General features: G+C 35.8%; 2 protein-coding genes across 5 annotated transcripts in view; one reads left to right on the top strand and one right to left on the bottom strand.

The window, feature by feature from the left end:
* LOC109040300 (touch insensitive larva B) overlaps nucleotides 1–4695 on the bottom strand; it is a 34958-nt gene extending 30263 nt beyond the window's left edge. Inside the window, exon 1 of one of the 3 annotated variants that reach the window (XM_072299243.1) lies at nucleotides 4556–4695. The gene's annotated coding sequence lies outside the window, so the exon portion shown is untranslated. Of the gene's footprint in view, nucleotides 1–4267; nucleotides 4529–4555 lie in introns of those variants that run through there. The other 2 variants (XM_072299242.1, XM_072299240.1) reach the window with 2 other exon arrangements.
* Nucleotides 1547–17859, top strand: l(2)k01209 (uridine-cytidine kinase-like lethal (2) k01209). 2 transcript variants are annotated; one of them, XM_019056199.2, is made up of 10 exons: nucleotides 1547–1847; nucleotides 2985–3256; nucleotides 4625–4731; nucleotides 6278–6448; nucleotides 7332–7403; nucleotides 8530–8781; nucleotides 9819–10028; nucleotides 11042–11227; nucleotides 11556–11721; nucleotides 13282–17859. In XM_019056199.2, exons 1-10 carry the CDS (start codon nucleotides 1783–1785, stop codon nucleotides 13428–13430), a joined length of 1650 nt encoding a protein of 549 aa, XP_018911744.1. In that variant the 5' UTR covers nucleotides 1547–1782; the 3' UTR covers nucleotides 13431–17859. The 2 variants fall into 2 exon arrangements, with proteins under 2 accessions (XP_018911744.1, XP_018911745.1); XM_019056200.2 differs by lacking the exon at nucleotides 1547–1847 and adding an exon at nucleotides 2398–2532.
* The last annotated feature ends 421 nt before the right edge of the window (nucleotides 17860–18280 follow it).

Here is an 18280-nt window from a genome sequence, read left to right as displayed (position 1 = left end):
CTCATTTCGGAAAAGGCAAAAGGGCAATATAGATAGCAGAATTTGACATTTATTATTTGAAATGTCGATATTCTTGAGAATATCTGAAACACATCTCACCCTCGGACCTCAAGAAAGAAGAGATGGTGATCATTAATTAGGGATTAGTAGCCAATAAGGTGACTAGGATGGCCTGAGAGTCGTTGATTATTTTGACGTTTGGTACCAAGCGACTTTTTTTAATGTTCACAAAAGATAATTAGAACAAACCCAACGATATGACGAGGCCGCTGAAGTTATCTTTATATCACGCATTTTGTTGCCTTTCTCCCGGCCCTTGACCGGTTGAAGTCAGCAGAAAGCGGCTTTTCAGAGTAGGTACTAAAGTGTACAAATAGGGCCCAATGATGAAAAGGAAAAATTTTAGGAGGCAGAGGCCGAAGTTTTGCTGAGCTGTGGGTCTCACCAACAACTCAGGTCTCTGGTAATTTGGACAGCGATAGCAGAAAATGTAAAACCTCAAATATGAGACTATTTTTCTCTAGGTACTTCCATTGTCAGCTGCGACATAAGTTACAAGAGTTATTAACGACATAAGATGTTACGACAATTTCACTTACCTCTGCTCAAAGATAGAGTGATGATGTTAGTTACCAAGGATTTGGAGCAATTGCCACTAATTAGTGGCTTGTTTTAGAGGCTGCCAATAAGGTTTCTTGAAACCAAGCAAACCTGCGGTTTGAATTGCTGTTATCATTTATCCAAATGCTGGGTTATCAAGAAAACTTTCAGTGGCTAAGCTTCCTTGTCGGAGACTCCTTATACTCCCGTTATCTCTTGATTTCTCAACTGGAGTTAGTGGGGTCTTCAATTTAAAGTGTGAACAAACTAGCGTCAAGCCAAATCAAGCTGCCAGGACTACACACGTATTGAGAGGAATGAGACGTAACAAGATGATTCATGCAGGATGAACAAATTGGCCTGACTAAATTATGATAAGTTAACTGTTGAGATCAAACATCAGACCTTTTGGAAGATTTTAAATGAAAATAAGAGTAAGCTGTTCAAGTGACTCGGAAAAAAACAGATACGAATGAAGTCAGGGACGGGGGACGCAAGACACTTCGGTACAGGAGCTCCACATGGATGAACTTCGACGGATATCTGGAGACACAAATACTAAAAGAGCTGACCCACTGGCAAGACACTACTGAAATTGTAGGACTGTATCTTTAACTTATTTGAAATTATTAAAAATTGGCCTGAACGGTCACTGCCACACAGATTGACACAAAATATTGGGGACTCCTAAACGGGCTGCACACAGTTCTTCACTAGAATTTTTTAAATTTTATATGGACTCAACAATGTCAGAATGAACTAAGTTCTTCTCAAAGACGCTTAAAATTTAAGCCAACAAACTGGTTACGTTACCCCAAAAAGCTGGACAGTCTGTGGATAGTATCGATAATTGGCAATCCACCTTATCTAGATGTGAAATATATGTCTTTGGAAATATTAGTGCAGAAATAATTAAAATCCAAACTCTCGACGATCGTGTTGTTGTTTTCGATGTGTTGTGTTTTGTGTTTCCTTACGGGATGTACGTGCTTTTTGATACGTAGTACGAACAGTTCGAGTTCACTCACGTTGCCTCTCGCTTACATTTCGAAATATTTCTCTCATTTGCATTTTCATTGTAAACAAACTGGAATGACCGTGCTCACAACTACCATCGTATCAATATTTTAGGAACATCTCAATCTCTCGTCAATTTTCCCGGCGCTCAGAACAACTGAGGGTATGGCAGCAAACCTTCAAACAACATTCGAACCTCCCAGCTCAGCTAGCTCTGCCAGCTCCATAAGGTAAATTACTGTAATTAGTCTCAATTCTACGGCGAGCAGTTTTCCTTGCTTTGATGTGGAACTTTTCATGCTCGTTTGCAATCATTCAAAGTACTGTCCAAGGTTGTGTAATGATGTCTCTCTGCCATTGTCCCTCAAATCCCCATGTCAACTGTTGATTCGCTTACACGGACAAGTACATGCTGAGAAATCTGGCTGTTGCAATTTTCCTTGACATAGCATCCTTGAAGTATTTTAGTTTTGCAGCTGAGCCTATATCAATGGCTCTGATGCAATGAGGTTTTCCGAGTGGACCTTCGCAATGTGGGATCTCTTTCATGAAGCACATGTTTCAAGCCCTATGTTGACTAACTTATTTTTAAAGCAATATTACCCTTCTAAAGTTGCTTGTGCCGGAACTCGTATGTTGATGCTTACTACAGTTGCAGTGGAGCATAGAAGTGCAAATAGTGGATCTTCTAAGTAGTCAATTAGCACCTTTTGTTTTTTCAAGGTTTGTGTACACTGCCAGGTTCACTCTTCAGTGAGTGGTCATCGTAGACCTGCAGTTGCATTCTATTTGCCTTAAGTTACTTACTGTATTCTGTTCTCTAAAATTCTCTATTGTGCTCTGTGGATCTCGATAATCTAAGCAGTGAACCCATCATAACAGGATCGGATGTCTCAACTTGAGATTTGCCATGCTGTGAATTTTTTTTTTCTTCCTTTTTTTTTACTAAATTACTTACCGAAAGATTATCATTGAGCTTTAAAGAATGTTAAGCTTGGTCTTTGCACTGCATGTGCAGCTTGTCTACAAAACTATCTGATCCTTATCCTTTGAAGGAGCTTGTGGACCCTGAATGAGCATTTAAGGTCTTGAGAATTGAATCATTTGATGCAACTTGACACTAGAGATCTCAATCCCCAGGCAGCACATTCTGAGGGTTGACAAATCTAAACTGATGTTAGAAAGACCACAGTTGATGGACAAGTTTGTGAATAGGAAGCTAATTACACAAGCTCTTCAGTCTTAGCAGCAGGACAAGACTGAACATTTCTGTTGCCTATCATTTTCTTCACCAACATTACAGCTTTACTGCGCTTTGTTGTTTACTTTTATTTTGTACGGTTCTTAATTTTTCTCTCTTTTTTCAGTGATTCAAGTGACTTAGGGGATGTAGGACAAAATGAATTTTTTTACGGGTGTCATGAATTGCCAGCATCACCACCTCAATCTCCGCGCCCACAGTCTCGCACTTCCATTAAATCCCCAAGAACAGCGCGGAAACGAACAACCTCTGTCAACCTGTCTCATAAGAAGACCTCCGCTGAATCCGTCCTAAGGAGTCACAAGAGAACTATTTACACAGCAGGGCGGCCTCCATGGTATAACTCTGATGGAGATTATGTACGTCCATTCATCATTGGTAAGCTATTACTTTTTTTTTTTTTTTTTGGCTTCTCATGGTTTAATAAACATCAATGTCTTATTTTAAAGTCAGCTGCGGCAAGGCATCACTTGTGCGACTGTTAATTGCGAATGTTCATGGGTCAAGCGTTTTGGTTTACGGATCATCCCTCTTACTCAAACAAAGCGCAGCTCTCAGTGAAGTCCTAGCATATAAAAAATACCAGAAATTCAATTTTTTAGAATTAAAATGAGGCATGAGAAAAAAATGAGAAAGCATAAAGCCTGCATCGCTGGTCTCATTAGGAAAGGCAGAAGTGATTAGAAAAGGAAGTACTTTTGTTAACCATATTTTAAATTTTTTTCCCCCTCGAAAAATAGTCATAGTTTATTCTTATGAAACTAAAATATTACCTCATACAGTGCAAGTGCTCTTAAAGGTGAGCTACAATTTTGAATAGATACGTGGTAGTGGATGTAAAATTTGTTGACATTCACATAATCTGGTCAAAAACACTATTGTTCATATTTTTTACTTTTTTGATGGCTTCCTGAAATCATATTTTTAGGAAAGGTAATCTCGGATCTCTAATGAGAAAAGGAGAAAAATTTCTTCTACACCCCTGGGGGGAAAAACCCAAGAAACATTGGATTTTTAGAAAAATATCCTACTAACAAAGAGATTTGAGGGGCTTGGAGAACAAGGCACTTACTTAGGTGCAGTTTTTGCAGTTTTGCAGTTTTGAAAAATACGTGTTTGACATTTCAAAATGACATGGATCCTAATGACGGAAAGAAAGATCAAACTGACTCAATGCTTAAAAATTAGGATTTGGGAGCAAATTTTTCACAGAGTATGCACTAAGACTAGCTCTACTCGAAATCATTAATATCTCAATTTTTTTAAAAACTGCACTTATGTGCCTTGTCCTCCAAGCTCCTCAACTAGACTCTCTATAGCTATGACAGGAGAAAATTGTAACATCTAAAGAGTAAAAAAGCTGATAATTCTAGCTTTTTTATTACTCACCATTGAGACGTAGAGGAAATTTGAATAAAACACAGGGCAAACAGAGAGAACATAGAATTCAGCAAGCACTGTGAGCCCTTTATACACACACAAGACATGTTCCTTCATTAATTTTATCTGCAGATCTTTATCAACATGTTGAAAATTTCCAATGTCAGTTTGTCTCAAAAAGATGAGCATTCGTCGTTCACATAAAAATAAAATTTAATCACTATAATTTTCTATCTTGCAAAAGGAAACAAAATCAGTGAACAATAATGAAAATTACAACAGTGTAATATTACTTACATAAGTGTTCATTTTATACATTTTTTTTTACTTTTTGCCTTAATTTTTTTTACTTTGTCTTTTTCGCAGGCATTTGTGGAGGCAGTGCTTCAGGTAAAACCACTGTTGCAACAAAAATCATCGAAGAGCTAGATATTCACTGGGTGACTCTGCTGAGTATGGATTCCTTTTACAAGGTCAGTGTTAATTAAACTGCTTTGCATAGTTTTCAGACTGAACTGTTAAATAGATGGAATTAAATGCCTGAGAATGTTGAATATGATATCGGAAGGTCATATTAATTAGCACAACTTAGCAAGGATGAATAGTTGAACATAGGCTGGAATTTAATCCTATGAGTGTAAGAAGATCTCTGCCGTGCTAAGGAAAAACGTCGTATGAGCCTCCAGGCGTTGCCACATTTACCTTGGCAAATCACCAATTTTCAGGAAAATATTTGAACATTGCTCTGCCAATTTCTTCAGTAATTTTCTTTGTAATTTGATCTAAAGTGTCTGAAAATTTCAAGAAAAAATATTCATAATTTTCCTCAAAGATAAACATTTTACCGAAAGAAATTTGGCAACTCTCGAATGTTCATACGGCGTTCCTCTTTAGCACAGCAGTTCTAACTTATGCTCTTGCCTCAGTTAAAAAAGGATCCAAAATCCTAACAAGCATCTCAGAATTGCTGCTTGTATCTCTCAAACTTCATGTGGAAGGAAAGAAGGGGGCTACAGAAAGCAAAAGAGATTTTGCATTGACTCTTGCAAAGATGCCAGTGAAATTTTTAGTTTTTCCCTTGTTTTGCACAAAGTGTTTTTAAAATATCTGTCATTAGTCGTTCTTATTCAAGGTTTCACCTCTCTGCCCAACACAACCACTGTATGCATTATGTGACACTCATGCCCAGTGGATTTAAATTAAACATGGCTAGTCACACAATTTTTGGGTATAAGTATTGATCATAAATTGATAGCCAGAGTGTGAAACCACAAAAGTGTCTCTGTTTGCATTGTTGCAGACTTCCTGTCATACTTTATTTCTTAAAAAAGTAGTCAATGTAATTTCTTTGAATACTTCCTTGATTTTTCCTCTGTCTAAGCAGAATATTCTGCATAGATTTCAAGCTACATAGTTGACCTGTTTCTTTTTGAAAAAATAATGTAGGAGCAGAAATGTTGAAACACTGTTATTGAGGTACGTCGTTCTTTACTGTGGCTTTTACAGTTTCAGGTATGACTGAATAATGATACTCAGCTAAATACCACTTGATTTCCAAAAGTGGATCTCAGACAGGGAACCAGACACGGAAATTAAGTGAAAGCTAGAGGGATAGGTCAGGTCACATTTTTCACTCCGGGGACATCATTCTAATTTATATGGGAAGCATTATGTAGTGGCATTCATTGAATTTCATGATGCCATACCAGGAGAGCTCATAAAAACTGGTTTTATGATTTTATTGATTTTTTATCTAAGATGCAAAATAGTGTGATAAATCGCAACCTTACCTCTACGTTCTATTTAGAATATCTGTTTCTTTGAGGGAAAACCGCTTGTTCTAATTCCGTTTTTGTCCAGGGGGGGATAAAACCCTAAAATTTTTCATGAGTCAAATGAGAACAAAAACTTCTATTGACCTCTCTCCTCTTATCTTGATAGTAATAGTTCCTCTAAGATATTCTATAGTATGTTCTAAACTTTCCGTGGCCGCTGATTTCTCATATTTTCTTCTTTTAGGTTTTAAATGAAGAGCAGCATAAGAAATCTGCTTTAAATGAGTACAACTTTGATCATCCTGATGCGTTCGATTTTGATTTGTTATTGCAAACTTTGCAACGTCTCAAAGATGGCAAAAATGTCAACGTTCCGGTTTATAATTTTGTCACTCACACCAGAGAAAGCAAAACGGTAAGAGATATATTTTGTTTTCACTTGTGAGAAACTTTGTGGAAAGCCCGTGTTTTTGTCGAAATGGAAGCCCTGCAGACAGATTGTAGCTGTGCTGCTGACTATGTATGTATTTTTAGAGTTGCAGCCAGGGCACTATGACAATTTTCATTATGCAACCCTGGAATTTTTTGTTGGGCACTGCACCAATGACTATACAGTCTCCAAAGCCATTACAGTGGCATTCATAACATGTGAATTATTTCATCTAGGGAAATAATGATGAAAATTGAGCATTGAAATTGTTAAATTGTTCCAAGACATGTTTTCTTTCAGAAACCAGGCACTATTGTCTGTAAGGTTTCTGAGGGCCTTCTTTTCGGCGAATCTTGTAGCAGCTTATGCATTATCCTTCATATGTGTAAATATGTTAAAAAAGTAATTTTGTATGTTTTGAACTTATTTCCGAGTAAAAACATATATTTATGTGTTCTCATGACCAATGGAGAATTTGCATGCAAATGTTTTATTGCTTCATCTGAAAGTGCTTAAAGAGCTGATTTCACAGTATTTTTTTATATTTTTTTTCTGACATGGGAAATAGTATAAAAGCTGATTTAAAAAGGAGAAAATGCACCACCTGGTGACGTCATCTGGCAGTATTTCCCATTTAAACACATGTATTTTAGCAGATTAGATAATTTTGTCATATCTTCTCCAATAATTATCCAATTCATGAACCAAGGGTATCCTCGTGTTCAGTTCACTCACATCAGTAGTTTCCACTTAAACACGAAATTCATCAAATTTCAGACACCTGCAAATTCTCTATTGAGATCATTTGATTTCTTTTCAATCAAAAGTTCTTTCCTATCATAATCTTTTCTCTTTTTTTTTCTTACAGAAAACAATGTATGGTGCTAACGTTATTATTTTTGAAGGAATTCTAGGTTTTTATAATAAAGAGGTTTTGAAGGTTTGTATTCGCTTTAAAGTGTAAAATGTATTCTAGTAACTTTCTAGCAGTGTTCTGCCTTCCCCCTAAAATTTTAGAAGCCACCTTGGCTGGAAAGCCCAATTTTTAGGAGCCATCAACTACTTTTTAGGAACCAAATTAAATTTTTGCATACAGGCCGTGGCGATGCTGCAAACAGTGAGTATAGAGAGCGCTTCATCGCTACCGCTGCTTCCCATTTGCGAGTTAGATCTGTCAAATTTTTTTGGCGTCACAATGGCTCGGCCCCCCCAATTTTTAGGCGCATTTGGCACATGGCGCCCAGGGAAGGCAGAACACTGTTTATGAGTTTCTTGTTTTTTTAATTTTCTATCAAAGTTTCATTTTTTTGAAGTTTCATCTTTAAAATCTGTAGTGAAATCCAATGAGAGATGCTGCTCGAATGGAAGAGCAATCTTCTCTTTTGTGTGTTTGCATCATTCTGCATTTAAAGCAGTCTGTAAAATTGTACCTTCATCAGGGCTAAGGAACCTGATGCTAAAAGGCAAATTTTGGAAGAGGACAATTTTTGTCCTGTTGGGTATAAAATATGAAATTCTCTAGCAAAAGCATTCTGGAGTGTTAAAAAATAATTTGTGAGGGAATTAGTTTGTTTCTGTGCTAATGAAAAGAGCGCAGGTATTTTAATCCCACAGTTTTAACCCTCAGGACTAAGATTAAAACTCCAAGTTGCTTTTTCCCAAAACTACAGTCACTTTTACCAATGTTTTTTTAAACTACAAACTTACTAGTGTCCTCACTCTGGGTTTGTCGAAAATTTCTGGGAATTTTTGCTCTAAAAGAAGCGTGAAACACTCTTTGAAGCACTGATACCAGTTTCTCAATTTTGAGTCCTACAGCTCTTTAGCCCTTTTTCCTATGAAGTCACTATTTCAAAAATGTAAGCAACCTTTAAGAATCTATCTTTGTTGTCAGGCAAAATTTTTCTACAAATCTGGGTATTCCCCTGGAAATTTTGAAAGCACCTAGTGCGACACACACACCAAAAGAGAAAAAAAAGGTACTCATTCCTCATACTAAAACGAATTAGTCAGATTTTATGAATTGGTATTTTATTGTGGACTAATGTTGTCTTTTCCTTTTACAGATGCTGGATTTGAAAATATTTGTTGATACAGATGCCGATGTCCGCTTGGCTCGTCGACTTCAGCGAGACATTGTTGCAAGAGGTCGAGACTTGGATGGCGTACTTAAACAGTATTGTACCATGGTGAAACCAGCTTTCACACACTACATAGCCCCTGCAATGGTGCATGCAGATATTATTGTTCCTCGTGGTGGAGAAAATGAAGTTGCCATCGCACTTATAGTACAACATGTTCACACACAGCTCCAGTTGGTAAGTTTTCTTGCTTTACTCATTTGAGACACCCTTAAAAGCTCCTCTCGTTAATTTTACTTAAAATAGTTAATTCGTCTACATGCATGTGATTTGAACCGGATTCCTTTTACCATGGACGGAAAGCGGATTGTACTGACCTTTTTTCTGGTCCTAGGGTCGTGATGACTTATTATTTCCGCAGTGTGTTTTAATTACACTGCCGAGTGGTAAGAACCTCATTTATGGGTCTATCATCAAACTATTCATGAAGTGCGTATTATGGACGCAATGTCACATCAATTTTCAATACATGTAAACAAACAATTTACCATCATCGTAAATTGATGTTGTTGTTTTTTTTTCAGTTTCCTGACCCAATGGGAACTTATGTGCTAGATCCTATTGGCAGGGAATGTGTTAATCAAATCGGCTCTAAACTTATTTGTTTAAATTGTTAAGTCTAAAATCATATTTGCGCAGAAATGAGGATATGCAATTTTTGTTGCAACATCCTCTCTAACGATGGGATTTTTTTATCTCTGACTAGAGCTAAGACTTGGATCATTAACTTGAATGAAGCAAGTACATAAACTGTAGGAGTACATCAGTTTCTGTCTTTCGACAGTTCAGCTACTTTCGTCTACACATCAATGACCTTTGATGACCATTTTAATCCTTTACTTACCCTGTCTGGAGTTCAACAAAAATCTGTAATAGACTCCTCCTCATGCAGCAAAATGATTACTTTTCAAACCTGAAATTTAGATTAATCAAGCAATTGATAATAATTTAAAGAGATCAATTACATATGGTCTGGAATTACTTCAAATCTAATTTTTGAACAATGTCAATGACTTTGACATCCTAGCATTTTTTTAATGGTTGGATAGCAGTGTACTAAAAACAAGAATACTCTTGTATTTTTCAGAAAAACTGACTGATTATTACCTTTTTTTATATTTATTCTTATAGCATTAGTTTTTAGTGCTCCTAATTTTAATACAATCTTTGATCGAATGTCTTCTAACTGTGCCTTCTTTCTTTCACTTTTTTAGCGAGGTTTCAAAGTCAGAGAACAGTTAGCCCTTGCATACAATGGTCAGCCTCTGCCAACATCGTTGTTCCAGTTACCAGAAACTCCGCAGATCAAGGGACTCCACACTTTTATCAGGAATAAGGACACGCCTAGAGATGAATTTATATTTTACTCCAAAAGACTTATTCGTTTGGTCATTGAGTACGCGTTATCCTTACTTCCCTTTGAGGTAAGACTATATTTTATCATAGTACCTATGTACTCATATTTAATTAATTGACAATATATTTACTTTGAACTTGTCATATTGAATACAACCAAATATATATAGACCCTGTAACTCAAGTAGTCCATCGCTGGCCTCAGGAAGTCTATTAGCAAGGTGGATCTCCATTTTTTCACTCAAGATAATTAAACACAGCGATTTGTGCTCAATGATAGCCCAGCAAATACACGATAGAAGGCATAGTTAGCAGGAATAGGTCTTACGCGCACAAGATATACAATGAACTACGTTGACTTCTCAGAGGATCTCACAAAAATCATATAATGCACAGCAGAAAATTCTGAAATTTACTCTTTTAATAGACTATCTGTGCTGTCCATATTACATTTTTCAAATGTTTTCTGTTTGGAGGCACTTTTGTATTAGTTATCCATAACCTGGCTCGTCAAAAGAGAGATTTAAGAAAATCTACCCGAAGTAGATCAACAATCTCTCAAACTGCCATCAATCTTTCTCACGTATCATCTCAATTAACTTAAACCATTTCGACGTTGAAACTGCTAAAAAGGTGTTTCAAAATCGCCACACCTATTTTATTTTTTTAAGAACACTGAAGTAACACTATGGCTCAGAATTTTCACCGATCATTCTTCATGTAGCAAACAAAATTTCCCAAAGTTTTCATGAACTACGTTTAGTGACTGAGTAATTTTTGATTTACCTGTGAAATAAAGAATGGCAGAAAGTCTGCAATGCTGCAAACTGAGATTCCTAATCCGGCAGTTTCTCTATCGATTTGGGTCATTCTCTTCTAATACATATGTTTCAAACGTTTGAATCGAGCTTCCACAAGAGAATGATTCAGAGAACCAAGATAAATGTCAGACCATTTTTAAAGCAAAATGTTTCAGCGTTAAATTGACAAAATCTGCAGCAAATTAGTAAAGTGGTGCATGTTTAACATTACTTTTCATGCTCAAATTTCTTATAAGTTTTACTCAACTTTTGGCTTCTAGGAGCGAACCATTGAAACTCCTCAAGGACAAATCTATGAAGGAAAACGGTGTGCTAGTGATAAAATCTGTGGAGTTTCAATTTTACGGGCAGGTGAAACGATGGAACAAGCTGTTCGAGACGTATGCAAAGATATTCGTATCGGAAAAATCTTAATTCAGACCAACCGAGAATCTGGAGAGCCAGAGGTTAGTGTTTTTTTTTTTTTTTTTCATAATATTTAACTCAATTGAAACAGTACTTTCTTGCTCAGTGAAACAAGTTCGTTATTTTTATCATAACCCAAAACTTAAAGTTTATGGCAAAATTTAAAAATTCTGAAATTCCCTTCAATGAGAATAAGTGAAGAACTATTGAAAAAGTTTGAACTATGTACTTTTCTACATATTATTGAATTCAGTGTTTTACTCCATGTCTTGTGTCTAGATTTGATTTAAATGTATTTTTCTAAAGACAAATTGAAAAGAAAAGGAAAAATGATTAATAGAAATAATCAAAAGCATTTTTATGTTGCAGCTTTTTTATTTAAGGTTACCAAAAGATATAAAAGACTATAAAGTTATTTTAATGGATGCAACAGTTGCGACGGGTGCTGCAGCTATGATGGCCATTAGAGTTTTGTTAGATCATGATGTTCCTGAAGAAAATATTCTAGTAGTATCTCTTTTAATGGCAGAATCAGGTGAGTTTTACCTTTTTCTCAGTCTGTCCTTCAGTGATTTCTGTTATTCTTTTATCAATCAGGTAAAGTGATGAGGAAAACACACCATAATAACCTGGTTCTACGATTAAATACAAATAAAATCCTTCCTCAAAAAATGTGTACAGCAAAACTTTAAAAAGTATAAACACCACCAAGACGTTTTGGGCCGATTCCGTGTTGGTGCTCAACTGCAACTACAGTAAAAAATAAAAAAAAAGTGAAAACCTGGAAATAGATATACAACTGACTGAGGTAGGAATTAATTTAAACCGTAAGACAGAAAAAGGATGGACAAAGGGGCACTACCAGAACCAATCATACGTGTCACGGTCATTACAGATCTTTTTCAAAGGCACTTCCCCACCCAGCTCTTACTTGACTGCAGCTAGTATGATGTGGATTTGGCTTCTCATGAGCAATGCTTTGCATTTGAACTTCCTGCACCCAATGGTCCGTAGGACTTCAAAACTGGTCCACAAAAATAACTGACCCTTGGCGAATTATTCTAGAGCAATACCAACTCCAGAAACAGAAACACTGGTAATAGGAAGCACTCAATCCGTCTATGTCAGCTCTAAATTTGCATAGAACACCTGTATTCTTGATGATGTGTATCGTTTCCAGAGCTTCTCAGGCAATGTTCCAAGACTCAATAGCCAACTTTTTTTGCAAATTACATAAAACAGTGCCCCATGTAATTGCGTTTTTTCCTATCATTTGTACATGTGACCATGCAGTCATTTCCTCAAGTCATTTCCACTGGAGCTGCAAAATGATTTCTAAATAGCTTCAATTGCAAGTTACAGTTTATTTTGTAGATGGCACCAGCTTGTTGTTCAATAGGGCATCCAGTTTGAATCCATCAAAAATCAATCATAAAATTTTCGGTTTTGAATAAAACTTCAAATTGTATTTTTCTAAAACAATGGTTGTTAAACTACAAAATCTTATTGACTGGAATCAAGTCTGGTTTGACTTTTTTGGACCTTTTGTCCATGATACACTCCTCTTAGCTATGATACTAATGCCTCGTTTCTAAATGCCTTGCCACTGTTGTCCCTTCTTAGGTAGACAGTTACTTTTTATGCCTATCTGTTATATACATACTAATGAAACAAAAAGAAGAAAAAAATATGTTTAAGAAGGTCCTACATGCTTTGTGTGGCCTTAAAAAATACTTAAAAAGTGCTTGAATTTTTAAAAGATGCTTAACAAGTGCTTGAATTTTTCTCTTTACGATTTAAATACCTTCCATCAAAACAAAATGCCCGCTTTTAAAAAATGATAAAGTATTTGACATCAAAAAGATTGCTGTGGAAGGCATCCTATTTACAAAAAAAATTGAGATCTACCTTCAAAGTGAAACAAAAATTCCAAACTTGGACTCTTTTGATACAAGGAGGAAACTGTACAGTTAGGAAAAAATTACGAAAAAGGTTGTGAAAAGTGCTTGAAAATTCTGTAGAATAAAAAATTCTTGAGGTTGTGCAAGCCATGTTCTAATAATTCATCTGAATAATTAAAGCTTTTTTTTCGCAGGTGTGCATACTATCGCCTATGCGTTTCCACAAGTCAGAATTGTAACCTCAGCTATAGATCCAGAAATCAATGAAAAGTTTTATGTGTTACCTGGGATCGGTAACTTTGGAGATCGTTATTTCGGGACAGAGCCAACAGACTCTTCCTAACATCACCTGTTTATAAAGCATAACCTTAAGTATAATTGAGGTGTTTTTCAATATCTCCTCAAATTTTATAAGGTATGTATCTAATTTTTCAATCATGGAAGTGTTTTGGCATCAAAATGATTGTAAAATGTCTGAATTTTAAAGTCAGCAGCTCGTTTCCAATCTTGATTTGTTTGCCAGTATTTTAATAAACAACTGATCAAGTTCATAGTACTAAAGTTTTCATAAAATTCTGAGTTTTTCTGAGCTTAAATTTCGTACTTTTCTTACAAAAATGAAACTTATGAAAAAAATGAACAGCCTTATCCCTTTATTTGGTGCTTAATTACTGCGGGGCTTGTTTTCCGTAATTAGGACAAGAGAGAGGAAAAACACAAGACTGTTTTTAGCAATTCTAACAAGTCAATGATTCTTGATTCATTAGAAGAAAATGAATAGAATAGCGAATTCCTTTTATTCCCTCGTCTTACCTAAGTTTAGTCTGAGAACAAAAAATAAAAAAACAGAGGGTTAAAGTCAGGTTTGATGCCAAAATATTCAGATAATGTTTTCAATCTGTATAATTGTCTATGTGCTTATGGATACTGTGTCCCAGAATCGAAAAATCTTTACCTTGTCTTTTGTGTAGAAGAGAATGGGTCAGTTTAGTCATTGAATAATGAGTCACGATTTAATATTTCCCATAGTTTTTAAGTGGAAATAAGCAACAAATTTATTAAAGTGTTGCAAAAAGAGTCTTGGCGGAGAAATATTGCTTCTTCTGTCAAAAACCTTTTTCAATGAAAAGACAAATCCTGTTGATCGGTTAACTCTAATGAGAAAAATGGTGGTAGGACATCTCCTTTACTGTCATTAATTGCATTGTTAAAATAGTGTCACAAATAGATTTTTTCTGTGATTTAATATTATTCTATCAAAGAAGGCAGCTGTGAAATATGCTTTATGTCAAATGGCAGAGAAAATTAGAATATCTGATTTTGCATCAGGATGAATGGAAAAATAAATTAACAGAAACATCCACGAAGATATGCTAAACTGTTAATTTGCAGCGATCAGCTTCTAAAGTCCCCTACATTTGTCCACCATCTCGAATTTAGAGGTATCTGAGTTCTTTTTTTTTCCTATTTTAAATGCATCTTCCTTCTGGTTACCGTGATCTCTGAAAATTAAAAAAACACCGTGAATTCAGTTCCCATCATGGCATAACTGGCCCACTCCTTATTTTGGCCCTGCTGGCCGATAATTGAACGTTTAAAGCTGCCCAATAAGACATCAAAAGAAATGTATCGAATGGTTGAGATAGGGCTGTGTCTTGTCTTATCGAGCCGAAATTGTTTCAATAATTGGGCTGCTGCTGTCATTACCTATTTTCCTTGTGTTCTTCAAGTGTAAGTCTGAACATCTATTACTGTTCTGTATGCGTATCCTCTTTCAACTTTTCTCTCTTCTGAATAGAATATTATTTTTGCAATGATCTCTCTCACAAAGAGCCCTTGCTATTTTTCCGCAGTCAAATGTTCGGTGAAATTTAATCGACGGTTCAATCATAAGACTAAATAAGAGATCTCTAAATGTCAATCAAAGAAGTCAATGTTTTGATGAAGAAATAAATAGAGCATCAGATGAAGGGCTCTTGACTTGATTATGTGTTTATATTCCTTATTTATTTTGTTTTATTACCACTTCTGTGTTTAGTATTTCTACAAAGCCAAATCATCGTTCCTAGTTATTGAAGGCATTGCAAGTACTTTTTCTAAGCAATGTCAAGTTTATTATTCATCTTTTCACTTTTCATTGCCTAATAAACAGTACTGCTTAAGTTCAATCCTGAGTCTCTTTTAGGAGAATGAACTAAAAGCCATTTTCAGTCAATTTAAGTGGGGTGCAGACAACTGTAAATTTTGCGATTTCTGCTATAGCGCTGTGACGCCAAATTTCATGTGATATGAAGAAAAATCAGTTGTCCCTTTTTCCCAAAAATATAAATTAGCAGTACTGTTCTTTAGACATTGATCAGTTTGTTTATCACAGTACCTATCAGTTATGATGATTACTTTACGCCTAACTTAAAGAATTGTCGAGGCTCAGATCTAGAGCTCAAAGTTTCAATTGAAAAACTTGTTTTAGTGAAGATTTTGCTATTTTTGCAAGGATATGAGTTGATTTCAGGACAAAATGGTGTATTGCATACAATCTTGATGATTTGATGTTAATTTTTATTGGTTCATCCTACCACCTCGTTGAGCTTACCCCTTTCTTAGTATGCATCTCATTTCTGTGGGTTTCTGGACTACAGCGTCTAACCTTTTGATGAATTCAGCAGGAATGTAATGAGTTCCGCAGTAAAAAAAACTTCATTGCCATTTTTAAATTTCTTCCTCTCTCCTTTTCCAAAAATATCCTCACTTTTTCTAGTTTTTCGATTTGTTTTGCTCTTTGTCCTCAAAAAATGTCCTAAATGGATCATCTCATTTTTATGCTGCAAGGAGTGCTCACAATGCCTTGTGAACAGTCGAAGAAGTCCGCAAATCACTAAAATTCTTTGGGTGACTCTTCAGTGCATTTCAGTCGAAATTTCCCTCATTGATCTGTGGATCACATGATCGGGCATATTTTGCGTTTCTGGTTAATGCTGAGTGTGCGAAATGAGTTCAATCCAAAATTACGGGGTACATTCACTGAATATTATAGTAAAATGGAGGGTTAGCTCCACCAAATTGCCTGCAAGCAATGTTTGTCTCATGGCAGATCAAAAGTGAGTCAGTTGCAGCCGTCCTAGAATTGCGTTTTGATTATTTATGCCTTTGGATGAGTCTAAAACGAATTTGTCCAAACACTTAAGTCTTTAGATCCAACGTATTTTCCACGAGATAACCCTTGTGAAAACTGAGGCAGATCAAGTTATCCATGTGGAGTGCCTAAGGGCATATGTATTACTGTTAACAGTGGAATTCCGAACTTCTTCCAGACCTATCACATTCTCTTTTGCCAGTGATTCAATATCACATCCAACTGAGACTTCAGCTTTGCATGGAGTATGGAACACTGGGGAAAGTTGTCGTTAATCCAAATGAGGTCTTTTTTTTCTCTCATATATATAAAAACATAAATATTCTTGGAGTCATTTTATTCTTCGACACGTACTTCGGTCCTGTGATAGTTAATTTAAGTCAAGAGGAATGAACTTCCAGCACCACTCACATCTACCGTAGAGGTTGTTCTTGATATTTAACCAAAAACTATTCTCTTAACTGTAGATTGTAAAGAATCACCGTAAAATTACCTGTCTTTTTTATCGATTACCTACCTATCATCGACTCAATGTTAGATTAAGTGTGAATATCCTGTGATTAGAATAGGTTCTTGTATTTTTTTACTTATGATTGTAAATGAAGCACTTTGATACCTGTTACGGCTGTCTATAAATTAAGTGGCACTCAAAGAGGGGAAAGCGGTACAAGTTTGCAGGGCTTCGCACAGGGGGAGGGAAGGAGATCTTCACCATGATAAATCCACTCAGGTCAATCATCGCGCATCTTTTGGAAATCTACTCCTAGGACCATAGCTAGTCTGTATTATGTAGAATTGATTACTCTGAAAATGATTTCATAAGAAACGCACAGCATTTCCTGTTGACCATATGCAGTAGGGTCATGGAACTCGTTCCCAGGAATAGCTGACCTGTGTAGATTGGTCTTGCCTTTTACTGCAGAATGTTATGCCGTCTTTCCTACTTTTTTCAACTTAAAAATATTTAATTATAAATATGCCGTCTTTCTATCTCTTGTATGTTTCCAATGACCTGCCAGTTTTGACAGCTAATCAGTTGTGTAGTATGTGTTAAAGCTGTACGAGTATGTTCTGTAACTGAATATATTCCTATTATAGGAGACTCGCTAAGGACATTGTGACACATGTTTTAAAGGGATTCCAGACATACGAGACATGGAGAGGAAGATGGTCTGAAAATTTTGATTTTTAAGAAGAGGTAACTTATGGGCAACCGTTAATTGTACAAATTGACCAAAAAAATTACTGGTTATGACATCATCCAGCCCCATCTCACAAATGTTCTATAGGTTAAGTCCCGGTCCTCTTTTTTTTCACCAGAAACCGGTTTTTCAAATGAGTAAATGGGCTGTTGATGAAAATCTGAGTCCATTGGATGAATACAATAATCAGAGGTCTTACAGTCGACCCTTGAGTATGTAGTTAAAACTTTTATCCATCGTAAAATTTGTCTCAAAGTCAAAAGTATGGTGATATTTCTATCTCTTATTTTTGAGTTCAAAGAGAATCGTGCTTGAGACGCAGCTCTTAATAGAATTCTTTTTACTACTGTGTTTAACAAACTTTTATGAAAGAAAGAATCATATAGATACTTTTCAATTTGTTATAATAAATATTCTACCTTGTCGTAGAAAAACTTTAGCATTCTTTTCCTCCCACCCCTGTTGTCAGCCGTGTTCACACTATCAGTATATTCAGTTGACATCAGTCCATTAATTGTTTGTAGGTGGTCAAATATTGACAAAACTGGACTGGTCATTACAACATTTTCGATTTATAAAGAAAATATTGTTAGTGTGACAAAGGCAATAGCTCACCATTCGTAAGAAGTAGGCGTATCTTTCCTCAGGAAAATTAAAGAGGGTTTTACTCATTATTTGTCTTTCCATGTAAACTTCCTCACTCAGCGTTTTTTTGGACGTTATGCTATAAAATTAATTTCTTACAACCAAAGGGTCAAATCAGCTTACAATGACTGTCTCTCTTCAAGATGTTAACATCTGAGTAGTGATGCAAGTTATCAGTACAAATTAATGCCGGAATCACACGCTGAATATGGA

The sequence above is a fragment of the Bemisia tabaci genome, chromosome 4 (assembly GCF_918797505.1).
Source record: "Bemisia tabaci chromosome 4, PGI_BMITA_v3".
NCBI lineage: Eukaryota > Metazoa > Arthropoda > Insecta > Hemiptera > Aleyrodidae > Bemisia > Bemisia tabaci.
This window is presented reverse-complemented; position numbering and strand designations above follow the sequence as displayed.